The following is a 17,636-nucleotide window of genomic DNA, read 5'->3' as shown; positions in this document are numbered from 1 at the left end:
TCCACGTGGCAAAATTCGAGTTCATAGGCCATCAAAGCGGCTCGTAGAATAAAACGGACGCAGTAAAACGAGTAGGACGCAGTTATAGAGAAACAATTTTGGAGCCATAGGATTAACGAGTGCCAGTCAAATAAAGCTGCGAGAATCTGTAATTGTTGAGGGTTCCAAAGTGGTTAACGAATTACTTCGTTTTCTGCACGAGGAGCTAAGTACAGACAAGGGTTATATCGGAGATTTACAAGCAAATAAACGACTTTCACATATCCAAGACTTTTGTATCTTTGTGGAAGCCTCTGTGATAAGGAAACAGTGCGAAATAATCCGAACAGCTGATAAGAAGGTCTATCCCTTCGGCAGCATTCCTTACAGAGGCCAAGAAGCTGTGTTGCCCTTTGACTGAATCCTGTCAGGTGGCTGCCACGTCATCGGAGATTCAACTTCCAGCCTTGCTTCTCACAAATGTGACCGATTAATGTTATGTTTGGAAGAGGTTTTCAACGATCTTTCAAATGATGAGCGACACTTTGGAAATTATCTAGAATTGGGATTGTGATGGTTCACAGCAAATTCATATTAAACAAAAATTTTAAAACAACTAAGATTCCGATGTGAACATATTTCAGTTATCTTTAGTGCCTGTCCAACTTATTAGTTGCACGAATAAAGAACTTATTATCTGGAAAAATCCCGCACCATCATCTCCTCGCTACTAAAGATTTGGAGGCAACACCTAAATAATACATAGTACTGTAGCTAAGACATACAGATCTAATAAAAATACATTAAGTTAGTTTTATTTCATGTTGCAAAGTATGTAATACATTATCATCCAACAAATGCGTTTTCTAGGGCCTCACAGTATAAAAAATGCCAAATACTAATTTCGGACAACTTTTTGCATGCAATATCCTCATGTGCGGTGGAATGTTCAGAGCCTGTCGCGTGCCGATTACACACTGTTTGGCCAGAGTAGAGTGCTCGTAACGAGGTAGGCGCCTGAAGAGAGACATTTCCTGTTGGCTGTGATCCACAGTTCTGATAACCTTTAGAAATGACATCATGTAACAGCATAAGCTGCTGTTGAATGTATTCTTCCATGAGTGACTGGTTTCGGTCGAAGATCGTTTTCCAGCTCGTGTAAACGTTATGAAACACAGAACAATTTATTGACACTGTGCTACTTCTCTCATATCACTCTATTCTAGCGCTTTTAACCCAAATTGTTAGTATTGCTTGTATTTTTGGTAGAACTTGGAAATATACATTTTTACCTACAGACAGATACTGCAGAATGGCTATTGGCTATTGTGTCACGAGGTGCACTGCTTGATGCTACTGATCTTCTTCCTATCACCGCTATTCTCTTTATTTATCCCTCTGGTACCGGCTGTGATTTTACTAGTCAGAGGCCCTATCCAGTGTTGAAGCACTGCGAGAGGCACTATCAGCACCGTTGCGATTTCTTGATCACAGTGACTGTCTCTCTCTGTGTCCTTGTCTACTGGGCTGTGATCGTCCGTATTTGCATGGTTCCTACTAAGCTGTATTCATAATTTTCAGCCATCTTAGACAATATAAACACGCTCATACTGGTGGTGCTCTGGTCTTTGTTATTCTTCAGCAATGGGTAGCTGTAACTGTAAGGTATTAAATTCTAGTTTTCATAATTTCCTACTCACTTTTTTGTTTTTCCTTTTGATCACGTCATTTCTTGGCGGAGTACGAGGTCACATAAAGCTGCAGCAAAAAAAAGTGATGCCACTTGATTTCTAGAACTTCATCGAGATTGAGAGAATGCTCTGTGATAGGGCTTCGAGTTCAATAATAACGGACAGCTCGCCCGAAAACACAAACTGAAACGTGGCTCTCACCCATCGATGCCTTATTCGGCAAAGAAACAGTCAGTACAGTATGGATAGCAGTAGCTTATGAGTTACAACCCCTTAACAGCCGGCTTCAAGGAGTGTTGCGAAAAATACTTCCAGTGAACAGTAGACCTAAAAACATCGACCATGGCACCCACGACCTCTGGAAATTAGGAAATGGGGTGACTCCACATGGAGGTCATTTTGTTGCAGCTGGAGGTTGCGACGCAGAGTGTACTGGATGAACAAAAATTCCTCCGACAAAATATTCGATGTTGTACAGGGACGTGTTCTGAATAATTTAGTATAGGGAAACGTGGTCTCCGGTGGCTTGTTACAGAGCAATGATGTAATTATGATTTATTCAGTCGTTACCCCAATTACCTTTGTTTCTGAGAAAATACCTCACAATGGTGAAAAAATTTGTAACAAGACGATGCAAAACACGGTAATGTAACGATCTTCAAATAGATGCAAAAATAGTGTAATGGGATTACCACTGGCGGGCGAGCATCTCACGTCAGTATATTTCCGTTGTCCCGTTTTTCTATTGCATGTGTGTGAATTCCTAAGGGAGCAAACTGCTGGGGTCATCGGTCCCTAGACTTACACATTACTTAAACTATCTTGTGCTAAGAACAACACACACACCCATGCCCGAGGGAGGACTCGAACTTCCGGCGGGAGAGGCCGTGCAATCCGTGACAAAGCGCCTCAAAACGCGCAGCCACTCCGCGCGGTTCCGTTGCATGCTGTGAACCCACACTGCAGATGCATTTCGCTAACTTTCCACATCCCCGCAATGCTGTGTACCACTGTTAAAGAACAACTAACTGAGCCGACGAGACAGAATGCAACCTTGAGATCTAAGGGTAAAGTGGGCTTCACTGTTGTCAACAATATGGACCATGAGTGAATGGAACAAGTGTTGCCAAACAAGACACACTCTGCATATTGCTCAGAGGAATACAAAGATAAACGAGGGGGTGAAGTCAAACGAAACGCATTTTATCGGCAATGAGCCACCGGAGACCAAGGGAATAAAGAAAAGTCTGAAGTTATTCACATGAGTACTAAAAGAAATCCACTAAATTTCGATTACACGGAAGTCACAAAAATCTGAAGGCTATAAATTTAACTGAATCCTTAGGGATTACAGTTACAAATAACCTGAAGTGGAATGACCACATAGATAATGTTGTGGGTAGAGCAAACGAAAGACTGAGATTCATTGGCAGAACACTCAGAATGTGCAACAGGTCTACTGAAGAGTCTGCTTACACCACGTTTGTCCGCCCTATTCTGGAGTATTGCTGCGCGGTGTGGGATCCGCATCAGGTGGGACTGACGGATGATATCGAAAAAGTACAAAGAAGTGCGGCTTGTTTAATATTATCGCGAAATACGGGAGACAGTGCCACAGATATGATACGTGAATTGTAGTGGCAATCATTAAAACAAAGACATTTTCGTTGCGACGGAATCTTCTCATGAAATTTCAGTCACCAGTTTTCTCCTCCCATTGAGAAAACATTCTGTTGGCACCCACCTTCATAGGGAGAAATGATCATCACGATAAAATAAGAGAAATCAGAGCTCACGCAGAAAAATTGGAGAGCTCGTTTTTCCCACGCGCCGTTCAAGAGTGGAACGGTAGAGAGACAGCTTGAAGGTGGTTCATTGTACCCTCGGCCAGGAACTTTAATGTCAATAGCAGAGTAATCACGTAGATGTAGATGTAGAGGAAGGGTCTTCATATTATCAGTGGAATACAGATACAAAGACATACACTCCTGGAAATGGAAAAAGAACACATTGACACCGGTGTGTCAGACCCACCATACTTGCTCCGGACACTGCGAGAGGGCTGTACAAGCAATGATCGCACGCACGGCACAGCGGACACACCAGGAACAGCGGTGTTGGCCGTCGAATGACGCTAGCTGCGCAGCATTTGTGCACCGCCGCCGTCAGTGTCAGCTAGTTTGCCGTGGCATACGGAGCTCCATCGCAGTCTTTAACACTGGTAGCATGCCGCGACAGCGTGGACGTGAACCGTATGTGCAGTTGACGGACTTTGAGCGAGGGCGTATAGTGGGCATGCGGGAGGCCGGGTGGACGTGCCGCCGAATTGCTCAACAAGTGGGGCGTGAGGTCTCCACAGTACATCGATGTTGTCGCCAGTGGTCGGCGGAAGGTGCACGTGCCCGTCGACCTGGGACCGGACCGCAGCGACGCACGGATGCACGTCAAGACCGTAGGATCCCACGCAGTGCCGTAGGGGACCGCACCGCCACTTCCCAGCAAATTAGGGACACTGTTGCTCCTGGGGTATCGGCGAGGACCATCGCAACCGTCTCCATGAAGCTGGGCTACGGTCCCGCACACCGTTAGGCCGTCTTCCGCTCACGCCCCAACATCGTGCAGCCCGCCTCCAGTGGTGTCGCGACAGGCGTGAATGGACGGACGAATGGAGACGCGTCGTCTTCAGCGATGAGAGTCGCTTCCGCCTTGGTGCCAATGATGGTCGTATGCGTGTTTGGCGCCGTGCAGGTGAGCGCCACAATCAGGACTGCATACGACCGAGGCACACAGGGCCCACACCCGGCATCATGGTGTGGGGAGCAATCTCCTACACTGGCCGTACACCTCTGGTGATCGTCGAGGGCACACTGAATAGAGAACGGTACATCCAAACCGTCATCGAACCCATCGTTCTACCATTCCTAGACCGGCAAGGGAACTTGCTGTTCCAACAGGACAATGCACGTCCGCATGTATCCCGTGCCACCCAACGTGCTCTAGAAGGTGTAAGTCAACTACCCTGGCCAGCAAGATCTCCGGATCTGTCCCCCATTGAGCATGTTTGGGACTGGATGAAGCGTCGTCTCACGCGGTCTGCACGTCCAGCACGAACGCTGGTCCAACTGCGGCGCCAGGTGGAAATGGCATGGGAAGCCGTTCCACAGGACTGCATCCAGCATCTCTACGATCGTCTCCATGGGAGAATAGCAGCCTGCATTGCTGCGAAAGGTGGATATACACTGTACTAGTGCCGACATTGTGCATGCTCTGTTGCCTGTGTCTATGTGCCTGTGGTTCTGTCAGTGTGATCATGTGATGTATCTGACTCCAGGAATGTGTCAATAAAGTTTCCCCTTCCTGGGACAATGAATTCACGGTGTTCTTATTTCAATTTCCAGGAGTGTATAATGGCAGGAAATGAAACGAAATTGAGTTCCGCTGTAAAAAGTCGCCGGGACAAAAGGTCCCTTACATGAAAATAATAAGAAAATGTCCACCAACAATCTCTGAAATGTTGTCAGTGTTGCTCTCGTTCATCCCATATATAGGCACTAGCACATTTTTGTAACTCAAAATAGGAATGTTTTATTTTTACCAATATTTCTCATGGCTGCTACGTTTTTCTGCCTGTTCCTTCACTCGATTTTAGTGTCATTGTTCCGTCTTGTATTCTCTTTATTATTTCTCGTTGAAGCAAATGATAGTTTCGTTGTTTAACCCATACATGTTATCTGGTAAAATGCTCCTACTGGAGTACAAAAAATTACGAATATGCTTTATTAAGAGACTGACTGAAAAGTGGGGGTATCAGCTGCCACATTTACATTCTTCAGATATTCAAAAAATTTCGCAAAAGCATCGGTATGCGAATATACTCGAGCTCTTTTTAGCATGCAGCTCACCACTCACTCCCAAAAACTGGCCTAACTTAATTTGCTCACACTAACTAGTCCGTCACTGTAAGTCTCTCATGCTCATCCACTCCCAATTACCCATTTTCACTCACTCATTAGGTTCAACTCATTGTCATTATCTCTTTGTGCCTCTCCAACCGTCACTATCTCCAGAGTCAAAACCACAGTCGTCTTCGTCCTCTCCTACTTCTATTGTCTCCTCTCACTGTCACTATTTCCCTCTTGTTCTCTCTTGCTGCTACTGTCTCACTCATTCCTTCCCACTGCTGCTTCCGCTTCTCAGTCACTATCTCTCTTTCCTTTTTGTCATTGTCGTATACTGTCCCTCATTATCACTGGCTGTCACCTACTTCCACTTTTTATTCCTCTCCTATTGGGACTGTCTCCTCCACTCTTTTCCTAGCTTTGTTCGTTCACTGTGTACTCTGTCCACTGCCACTGTGTGCCTCTCTTTCTCTCGCACTGCCATGATCTCCTTCGCTCTTTCTATACCCCAGCCACTGTCTGCTATCTCCTAATATTTGTTACTTTTCCGTTTCTTTCCCACTGCCACCGTCCCCTCCTCTCTCATTATAAAAAAGCGCAGACGCGTTCGCATGAAAAAAATTTGTGAAAGTGTATAAAGTGCTGAGCACGGTAGAATGAGGGAGCCTGTACCTCAGTTTTTAGTCAGGGTCTTTTTTAAACAAAAGCATACTCTTTTTTGTGCTCCGATAACAGTATTTTTGCCTGGTTACCTTCTTTTCCCTGCTACAACAGGCGCGTCGCTGACAGGAAAAGAATTTGACGCGTCAGCAAAATTTTGATAGTGCTTATGTGAAATTGAAAGAGCGCAAAGCTAATTTTACACCTCAGCCCGGTTTTTACGTCCATAAAAATTTTGCATGTGCTTCAGTTTCACAACGTGGTTCTCCTAGTACGCTTCTGATAAGGGAGACACTTTACATCATATTTCTCCGTGCTACCTCACTATATAAATTATGTTATCACCTCACACTACATGTACAAGAAAGATAACGTTGAACCTCTGTACCTCAGAAACAGATAAAGATACCTAGACAATTTTCAAGATTGTTCGAGACAGGAACCATAGGAATGTATCGCAAAAACTGCGGATATTAGCTGAGACTAGCCGTTTTGGAATCCGCAGCTGGGGTTTGGTCCGCTGCTGACTTTTGCGAAATTAACTACGCTGACAGTTCGATCTAAAGTTAACCTTTAAGAACATAGTAGTTTTGTAGTCAGAAGGCCTGACGATTACAACGGTGTAGTTGCTTATTTTTTGTTGTTAAAAATCATAAAACGGATAGATAAAATGTAGACAACTCTTAATTTTAAAAACTGTTAGTGCTCGACTACGCCTGCGGCCTGATAACGCCAGTTGGTGAAGACCAAGAAACGTCGAATGTGGGAAATAATAAATATTTTTGTACTGTGCTACGAGGGAGTGCCGTGAGCAACATACTAGAAATCCTGATCGGTGGGGGCTGAGTGTGGGAGTGGGGGTGCGTTTGAAGGTCAGTTTTGTAGATTTTTCTTGAATAACTCGAAAACTATGGCCTCTAGCGAGAACGCATATTAGTACAAAACTTAACTACAGTAAATTTCCTACAAAAAGACCTTGTATATCAATAATTTTCGTGTAACAAGCGACAGGATATGAAAATCTCGTGCGTGGAATACGAAGGCTAGATATAGCATTGCAGGTTGCATAAAACGAATCGGTAGGGGCAGTTCAGTCAATTTGTATTTACATATGTATGTATGTATGTAACAAGTCTCCTAAAAGATTGGACCGATTTCAACCAAACTTGGCAGACATATCAGTTATTGTCCGGAGATAATCGCTGTAAGGGTAAGAACGACCTATAGATTAAAGGGATGGAGGGGGACGTAAAAAAGAAGTGTTGCCCACGTTGCGCGAATGTTCATAATTTATTCATCCAGTAATTAGGAATGAGAGCGTTTTCTGACTTGCAAAATACTTTACACATCATTTTAAAACTTTAAGAAACTTTTTCTCGCTGTCAACTCCAACAAAATGATGAAGAGAAAAATGTTTGTCGCCTACTACATTTTCGCTGCTCATGCAGTCAAACTGCCACATCAGGCGTGATTAATTTATTATTTCTTTACTGCTAACCATGTGCGTGAGATTTTGCAGACAATATTCTCATCTCCCACTGAATGTTCCAGCAAAAGTGTATCATTGAACAACTCACAGCTCAGGCGATAATACATTGTAAGCAATGAGCTGCGTGAAAATCAAACGGCTACACGAATTTTGCTAGAGATAAAGATGAAATGCTGCGTGCAGATATGTGTGAAATATGTTAAATGAATGTGGAATATATTTGGAACGTGTGTATTCAAGCAAATTCATTCATAAAAGCACATCAATATTCTGTCGGTGTAAAAACCAACAGATTCCAATTGGGGTGAGGGTGATAATATGGAGAAAGAAGGAGGGTGGAGGGGTTGGACAGATGAAAGAGGAAGGAGGAGATGGAATAAAAGAAAACAGGAATATACCTGGGCATTGCCGGATAATCAGCTAGTATTGTATTTCTGATAACAACACAAAAAATAGCACTACCGGAGGACAAACTCACTCGTCTAAATTGATTGTTAAAAACTTTCAAATTCAAGTCCACTGTTGACGTCATATCGCTGGTTTGCCTAATGAGAGGAGAGGTTTGCGTGCCGGCCGGTATCAGTTCATTTTCCTGTCTCCTGCCTCCGTCCCTGAAACACTTAAACACACTAAAACACCAACACGACGGTGTGAATATGGGTTTTCCTGGAATGACGCATTTATGACACAACATTAATATTTGATGAACAGCGTTTCGAATTATAATACACTTACGAGGTCGAGTTACTGAACAATTATTTGTGGTGTTTCTGACCGGTAGCAGTATATGAATCTTTCTTTTCCACCTCTTTATAAGTGAAAAAACTCTCATAAGCATAGGTAGATAAACTGTTCGATCTGCGTTCAAGTTCGGGTGCGTCACTGACATAAAATGTCAGTAAGTCTGCGCACCATACATTGTGCATAGAGGGAAACGTATTATTCTTCTGTTTATAGAATTAGTTTGGTGATAAGTCTGGCAATAATACATGAATTTTTTAATGATGAATGCATTAGAATCTACCAGAACAGTTACCTCCTCGTTTTCGTATTCATATCTAAGTGATGTAATGGTCTTCAAGATGCGCTTTTGCGTGGTGGTGAAATAAGTTTCTATACACAAGCACGCACGCGCACACACACACACACACACACACACACACACACACACACACTCACACACACACACACACACACACACACACACACACACACACACACACAGGAGCGCGCACGCGCATGCCCAGGAAAGTTTCATTGTTCCGCGTGTAAGAGCCTTATTTTATTATGTTTGGTTTTAACTCAAGCAATGTTAACTTGCCTGGAACTGTCACACAATTCTTCATTCTTTATCACTGTCTTGCAAGCTTTATTATTGTACTGAATTGTCGAGGCCACGTGTCGAATATTGTAGTGGTTAAACAGTGCACAAGTTAAGGGTACTTGGTGGAAAGAGGGAGGATGTTGAAGAGAGAAGGAAGAAGGAGGGAGGGAAAAGGTAACCACAGAGAGAGAGAGAGAGAGAGAGAGAGAGAGACTGCATTTACACGCGAGCCTTATAAGTTCAAGGGTACTTTGTCCGTCGTTTATGAAGAAGTTTGTGCCCTGTGCTACCGGAAGTGTGTTGCGTGCTCTTGCTTGTAACTGCCTAAGAAGTTGGAAACTTGGGGGTCACGATGATCGTTACTCCTACAACTAACACGTTAGGAACACGTGGGCGTGACTGGCTTCTTCTGGGAATTACTCCAGCACTGCTGTGTGACGCACGCGCCACCTCCACTGGTCGCCATACGGTGACCTGGCTTCTGCACCAGTCGAGACATCCCAGCATGACAAGGGCGCGGAGAGGTAGACACTGGGACAGGCCAGAGTGTACGTATCTGGTGGTCTTTTCACATCACCCAACATCTTCAGCAACTTGTTGATATATTCCTGTCTCTATTTTCCTCTTTCGTTTTAGCGTCCACAATTCCCTTTAATACAATGGAAATCCACAATATCTTAACACGTGACCCTTAGTGCTGCCCCTTTTTGTCAGTATTTTCATTACGTTCATTTCTTCGCCGAGTCTTCAGAGAACCTCCTTGTTCCTTTCCTTATTAGTCCACCTGCACTGATCAGCCAGAACATTATGACCACTTATCTACTATCGGTATAAATGATGATAGCAGTGTCACCTGGCGAATGGCTGGTAGTCAGACACACGCACGGTGCATGTAGTACCAGCGAGAGTGCTGTCCGTGCGTAGAATGGAGATGGCACACGATCTATCTAAGTTTGACTGTGGGCAGGCTACGATGGCCCAGAGGCTCGGCACGAACACTTCTGAAACTGCGCCACTTATCGGATGCTGGAGGAGTGGCCCTCCACAGGTAATGACCGATGCATGTGCCAATATTAGCACCACGACATAGGGATGACTGAAATGGACACGTGACAATCGGCACTGGACATTTGTACAGTGTCAAAGCGTTGCATGGTATTATCAATCCCGATACATTCTTCACCATGCCGTTGGGAGTGCGCGCATCCGTCGTCTCCTGGGGAACAGCTCCTTGACACCTGTCCTGCGGCACGGAGACAAGCTGGCGGCGGCTCCATTATACTCTGGGGAACACTTACATTGTCACTCACTAGTTCAGTGGAGCTCTTACAAGGCACCATGGCGGCCAAGGAGTATCGTACACTGGTTGCAGACCACGTACACACTTTCATGACGATCATGTTTCTCGGCGGCACTGGCATTTTTCAACAAGATAATGTGCCATGTTACAAGGCCGGGAGTGTGATGGAGTGATTCGGGGAACACAGTGGCGAGTTGATGTGCTGAACCAGATCGAAGGGCCGACCGGAGTGGCCGAGCGGTTCTAGTCTGGAACCGCGCGACCACTACTGTGGCAGATTCGAATCCTGCATCGGGCATGGATGTGTGTTTTGTCCTTAGGTTAGTTAGGTTTAAGTAGTTCTAAGTTCTAGGGGCCTGATGACCTCAGCAGTTAAGTCCCATAGTGCTCAGAACCATTTGAACCATTTTTGAACCAGATCGAAGGCATCTTAGATGTGACTGAACGTGGCGTCAGAGAACATCACCTACGACCTCCAAAATTACTGGAAATGGGTGACTTTTGAATGTAGATCTGGTGCCAAATCCCTGCAGCGAGCTGCCAAGGAATAATTGCTTACATGCCACAACGCGTCGCCACTGTTATCCGCAACAAAAGTGTACATCTCGGCTATTAGATAGGTGGTCATAATGTTCAGACTGATCAGTGTAATTGTCAACATTCTTATGTAGCACCACATATCAAACACCTCGATTCTCCCACACCCCATAATTAATTTCAATAGATAGGTGTGCTCGAAGCGTACATTCCAAATAATTCCTGTCTCAAATTAAAACCGATTTTTGATACTAGTTATGCCCTCTCTGCCTGTGCTACTCTGCCTTTTATATTCTCGTTGATTCGTCCGTAAACTGTTATTTTGCTTCCAGATTAGCAGGATTTCTTCTGTTCATCTTCTTCGTGATTCAAAATTTTGATGGTGATTTTATTTCTGACCTCATTTCTGCTACATTTCATTACTTTCGTATTTCTTCGGTTTAATCTCAGTTCTGCGCTCGTTACACTGTTCAATCCATTCAATAGTTTCTGAATTTTTTCTTCCCTTTCAGTGGCGATAGCAATGTCGTCAGCGAACTTTACTCTTGACACCCTGTCATTCTGCATTTTAACCCAACTTCTGAACTTTCTTGTTGCAATGAAATAATAATTCCTCATATTACGCAAATCGTATCAAATCTCACTCCGGAACGCACATTATTAGTCTGAATTATTACAGTACACGAACAGACTCAGTTAATAATCAGTGAAAACTATTTGACACGGCGATCGACGTTTGACTTTGATCACAGTTCATTACATCTACGGAGGGAATCACACTTTCTACCCCTTCCCCCCCCCCCCCCCCAATCTCGTGATTCTGTAATCATTCACTGTAAGCACAGATGGTTCCATAATGTTTTGCAACAGTTTTAAGAAAATTACCATCTTTCTCGCGTGGAGGGAATTGTGTTAGGGCTGCTGCGACTTTGAACGAATACGACATACTCCACAGAGCATAATATAGTAAATATCGATGAAGAGGGAAAACATGTAAGAATAAGTCTAATATTTGAAACTTAATCATTCCATTTTATTGTTGCAATGGGCTTCAGTCTGGTTTGTTGCAGTTATCCACGCTACATTATCATGGGAAAACCTTTTCATCTCTGCATAAAAAATGCAACCTGTATTTATCTGAACACATTGGTCTACCTCTATAACACAAAACTGACAATCACTTGGTGACTCAGTATGTGTGCTATCAACCGATTCCTTAGTTATGTTGTGGCATAAATTTCTTTTCTTCCCAATTCAGTATCCGCTTACTAGTTATACGATCCATCAGTGCATTATTCAGCATTCTTCTGAAACACTACGTTTCCAAAGCTTCAATCTCGTCCTGTACAAACTGTTTATCGTCCACATTTCACTTCCTTACAAGGCAAGAAGAATTGAGGAATATAGATGTAGATGTAAAGGTAAATCATAACGACGGTGGTAGGAAGCAGTTGTAAACATTCTCCTGTGCAAGACGTCGGTCCCATGAAGCTTAATTTTTGACAATGCTTTGTGGTTCAGTCGCTGCAATAAATTTCCAACGCATACAGTTTTGTGGAAAATTGTTGCATTTTTGTAGTCCACAGAGTTTCACCGTCTATTTTGATGATTGCCGAAATCGTTACTACCTTTCTTAATAGTGTTGTTACTGGAGGAGCCCGCTATACTTCGTCAACGTAGTCTCATCGTAAATTTCAGTCTTTGATGAAGTATTTTTTTGTGGTACCATTAGTGCCGTATGTACTGCTGAAACTCTGATTGCTAGAATAATTAATTTCTCTCTGTGCCAGCAATTTGACTACAATCTTCTGGCTGTACTCTGGAGTACTGTATTAGATTTCGCTATGAAATAAAAAGCGATGCAAAATATGTGAAGTAATTACAATCACTAATACAACAAGTCTGTGTGTATGAATGGTCCTACCCTCAAATATTAATAATGCACTGTAACTTCTATTATCTACAACTCCCATTTTTTTCTGCACTTAAGTTGTGGGCGTTGTAGAACATGACGATATACCTGAAAACCTGTAAGTAGGTCGTATAAGTATATAACGACAATAATAAGACTATGCTAGAAGTAACTAATGATTGAAACCGTGCCGCTCACAGAACTGAAACATTTAAATTCTAAAACGACATTTCCGAAATATTACTGCTATTGGGTGAATTATATATGCTTTGTTGTTTTCATGGAACGGATTTTACGATAGTGTATAAGAGACGTCATTTAAAATAGCGACCTACAAGCTCTTTGCAGCTACCACAGTCGAACGTCAGAAAGGAACGAAAACAAGAGTCCCTATAAATTACACACAATGGATTGTTGTCCGAATTTCATAGTCAAACGGAGAGTGGGAAACGGACAAATGGGGTACCACGTTGACAAGCGTGAGTTCTAGTTTCACAAAACAATATTTAACTGCGGAAAGTAATCAGGGTAATTTAGAGAAACCGAATGATTTGAAACAAAATTCAAATATTTTCCGAACAGTTGCACATAGATATGCAAATGAAATATGAAACAGTTCATCTCCGTAAGGTCTTGCTATTTTGCACATAAAAAAGTTTTATTGGTGTGTCATTTAACTGTCTAAAGTTCTTACAATGAATCGAATATTAAATTTAGGATATTTCAAGAACATTACAGGCTAGAAAGGTAAATTATGAGTCAAAAATTTCATATCGTCCAGGCGCAGCTATTTTGCAAAAAATTGTTCATATGGCACTAAGCACTATGGGACTTAACATGTGAGGTCATCAGTCCCCTGGACGTAGAACTAATTAAACCTAACTAACCTGCGGACATCACACACAACCATGCCCGAGGGAGGATTCGAACCGTAGCAGCAGCGCGGTTACTGACTGAAGCTCGGCCACCGCTGCCGGCTAGCTATTTTGCTTAAAAGTTGCATTTGCGTGACTTCCTTCTAATCAACGACCAAATTTAAGACATTTCGAGAACTGCAGACTCTAGATAGTCACATGATGCTTCAAGAATTTATTATTTTCAAGGGATCTCTATTTTGCACATCAGAAGTTATGTTGAAATTGTACTTAACATGTAGAAATGGTTTCTTTCGAATGAAGCACTACATTCGAGACGTTTTCGAGAACAGAATGCGGTAGGAAAGCAGATAAGGTGTCAATAAGATCATCCCTTCTGAACAAAACTTCAAAATAAAGAAAAGTCTGAAAATCAGTTAAATTTTTTGTCAATGATTGGTCTAAAAATAAGAAATAAAATGGATTAGAGAAACATTTGACTCGCATTTGAATCAGGTTCGAAATTGCTTTTAGACAAGTCATTTCACAAAATATTTGACCGATTACTTTTTCAGTTTTCTTTCAAAGAATGCTGAGCGCTTTTGTGTCAGCACTGTGAAAGAATCACAAAGGTAAATCCTTAGTGCGACACAGTGCGAAGACGATGAGCTCATTTAATATCGCTCCGAGTTTACTAGACAGTAGTTAATTGTGCCAGCTGTTTAGTAACCACTTTAGGGGAGAAGAACCTATTTCTAAGAACCAGTACATTGCTCACGAGCGGAATGCGAGTTTGTAGCCACATTAATTATCTAGCTACATACTTTTCCATCTTTATTGGTCAATTTAGAATATTTTTGCAGATGATCTAGAGAAACCAAGAGGCCTATCGCAGATTGTGGAGATCATAAGTAAAGCTACATAAAAAAAGTTAGGAGCAACATATAGCTCAACTAATTATTAAATGGTGCACAATGTTATTTCGTGCAATTCGAAATTGTTCATAAAAGATTTAAATAATACAAAAACCGAACCAGTTATTTTTTTTCGTGCATAGGGGATTCAAGGATTTATTCCCATTTCCAAGCGCTACTAGTTACATTGACATTGTATGTGATGCGTCCGTGTAACACACACGCATCACATATAATGTCAATGCTGATTCTTTTGCTCTGCACTCGGTTGTTGCTTTAGGTACTTCGCCTTCTTAATTGTACAGAAATTCGTACACACACACACACACACACACACACACACACACACACACACACACACACACACACAGAAAATTCGTTTATGTAAAATCGGAATACGATGCGTGTGAGTTTCTACACAGTGAAGGAAACATAACATCTAAAGCCATTAAGAGGCGACTTCAGGGCAAGAGATGCAGAACAACATACGTGCAGACACCACATAAGATATACAGTACCTGTGGAAATAGCAGTATTTAAAAATATGAATAAATTCCTGGTAAGTGTCGCGCCATGCCTGAACAAAAAGTGATTTATAATTTAATTAATTTTCGTCTATTATTGCAGACTTTCTAAACAGGCTATAATGATCAATGAGATTAAATTATTCGGAAAGCTGTGATTACACTCTCAAACATACAAAACAGGTGCCTTAGTTAGATTTTTTAAATTATATATGACTCACGATCCCTGTGTTCTTACTTTCAGGTGGATACAACTGTTTCTATGCAATTCCTGGAATGTATATGAGGATCTGGGTTGGATGCAATCGCCTGTTGACTGCTATTCATCTGACATGAAGTACATTACTTGGTAACAATGGTAAAATATCTACACGTGCACTTTACAACCTGTCAGGCCACGTTAAAAAGTATGTGACTGAATCGAACTATTATTTTATATCAATAGTACTAAAACAGCAGTATTGCAAAAACGCTAAAATATAACGTTGCTGACGTGAAGTGGAAAATAAGTTGTAATGTACCGTCTTGGACGAACAAGAAAGATAACAGGTGAAGGCCAAGCAGCGTAATACAAAGCCGAATAAGAACAACTACTAGAAAACGCAGAAAAAGTGGAGAAACAGGTATATTATAGCAGTTCAGTCAGAAGAGAAGAAAGAAGATTTCGAGCCGCTGATTTAAGTTTCGTGAGGTGAATGTGAAGCTGTAACTGGTGTATAATCTGATAGACTAGATGAGTTTGGCAGTCGACTTACTAGATGCGGTCCCTGCACCACGGTGATGGTTGGGACCCATGTTGTGGCAACTGGAGGCTGTGGTGATGGTTGTTCCATCTGCACCATGGCGTCGTCGGGAAGCTACTCGCCGTGTGCTCTACACGCGCCGAATTGGGGCAGAGTCCCTAGTAGGAGGCTTTACAGGTGGGAGATGGGGACTACAGGATTCGACGCTCCTTTTTACTCTACTGCAATTCTTGTGCCCGATCCCTGCGGTTCTCTCTGAGAAGGGATGTTTAGGACGTTTATTCCAAGTAGTGAGCGTAAGCCACAGAATTCCAGTTTTACTGTAGGCTGGTTTGGAGTAGTAAACTCAGAAATGAAACAACACGTTCGAAGTCGCATGGAAAACTCTGTTTAGCATACTCTGCTATTATCGATGTTAGGTGAACCTCGTGGGAAATAAGGAGCAAGTTAATGTGGCTAAGTACTTAGATTGTACAGGGGGCACTTGGAAGAAGGGATGAAATAATGTTGGGTGGGGTGGTGTGGGCGTCCGCAGGGACCAGCGGGCAGCGCAGCTGGTGCTGGACTCGTCTTGGCGACTGTGTGGTACGCAGTGTTCCGTGAACAGCTGAGCGGCGCGTTACACTGGCTGTCTGTGGCGCCGGCATGTGCTCTCGCCGGCCTCGGCGGCAGTCGGCTAACTTCGGAGCTCATCGCCGCTGGGCGTAGCGTGCGATGCTATACGAGCGCCGTGACGCCGTCCACGCCTGCGCGAAAGGCGTGCGTGCAAACATACCCCCGAGAGATTGCTCTTTGAGTCAGACTCCATTGTTCTACAACTGTCATTATTTTAACGTACTTTTCGCATAGAACATGAAGAACTAATTTGAATCTCCGCAACTATACAAATACACCGTAAGCCAATGTACTATGTGTAACGGAAGGTACGTCGTGCTATTATTAGCAGTTCTATTTATTATTCCATTATCGTATTGAGTGAGAGGAAAATGGCCTGCGCTGGCACTCTCATTTTCTTGATCCCTGCACGAGATAAACGCTTGTGGCAACGTAAAGGTTGCACAGTTCCCTTCTAACACAAGGTTTCGCGTCCTTCTTCAGAGGATTCCCATTTAATTTGCCCTACCATCGCTGTAACGCTCTCGTATGGGTTATATAGCCCTGTTATAATCGTAGAAACGCAGCTCTGAATATCTTTGATGTGTGTCGTAACATCTGCTGTATAAGGACTCGAAACACTGTAACAATATTGCACAATCGGTCGCGGTAGCGTTTAAATGGACGCTTGAGTCGAAAACTGGTCCATGTTCCATTTTGCCGTTTTTGAGGTCAGTACTGCTTCTTGCAGTCGAGAAAGATGTTTGTCAGCTATTAAAATTAACAAAAATGAAAGGTCATGGTCTGGAGTGCGTATTTACTGGCCACCTGTTATAAGATTTCTGGATTTACAAGACTGGATGACAAAAGCCGAAGCGATCGAATTAGAAAAGGTCTCATACAGGGATGTTTTCTACTGTCCAATACATACAGTGATAACTAAATAAATAGCCAGCCATGACCGAGGCAGGATTCGAACCTGCGACAGTCGCGGCAGCGCGGTTTCAGACTGAAGCAGCTAGAACCGTTAAGGTCACAGTGGCCGGCCTAATGCTCTCTGAATATTGCAAGTGTTTGTCGTGGTGAGACAAGCGTTCTGTGCAGTTGTGAGCGCACTATGTGAGAGCTAAGTGAATTCGAATATGGACATTACGTTTGTGCTCGTATGGTGCGTGCTTCCATAACCAAGTGAGCCGGACTGTTCGGTCTTTCAAGA

At 43.0% G+C, this 17,636-nt stretch overlaps 1 protein-coding gene across 1 annotated transcript in view; it reads right to left on the bottom strand.

Annotated features, from left to right (window-relative positions):
- LOC126283934 (synaptotagmin-7-like) overlaps positions 1-16,452 on the bottom strand; it is a 451,578-nt gene extending 435,126 nt beyond the window's left edge. The window contains exon 1 of the mRNA XM_049982322.1: positions 15,839-16,452. Coding sequence (XP_049838279.1) covers positions 15,839-15,925 — 87 coding nt within the window. The 5' untranslated portion in view covers positions 15,926-16,452. The remainder of the gene's footprint in view (positions 1-15,838) is intronic.
- Between the last annotated feature and the right edge of the window lie 1,184 nt (positions 16,453-17,636).

The sequence above is a fragment of the Schistocerca gregaria genome, chromosome 8 (assembly GCF_023897955.1).
Source record: "Schistocerca gregaria isolate iqSchGreg1 chromosome 8, iqSchGreg1.2, whole genome shotgun sequence".
In the NCBI taxonomy this organism is placed as follows: Eukaryota; Metazoa; Arthropoda; class Insecta; order Orthoptera; family Acrididae; genus Schistocerca; species Schistocerca gregaria.
The sequence above is the reverse complement of the archived record's forward strand: the minus strand, read 5'-3'. Positions and strand labels throughout refer to the sequence as shown.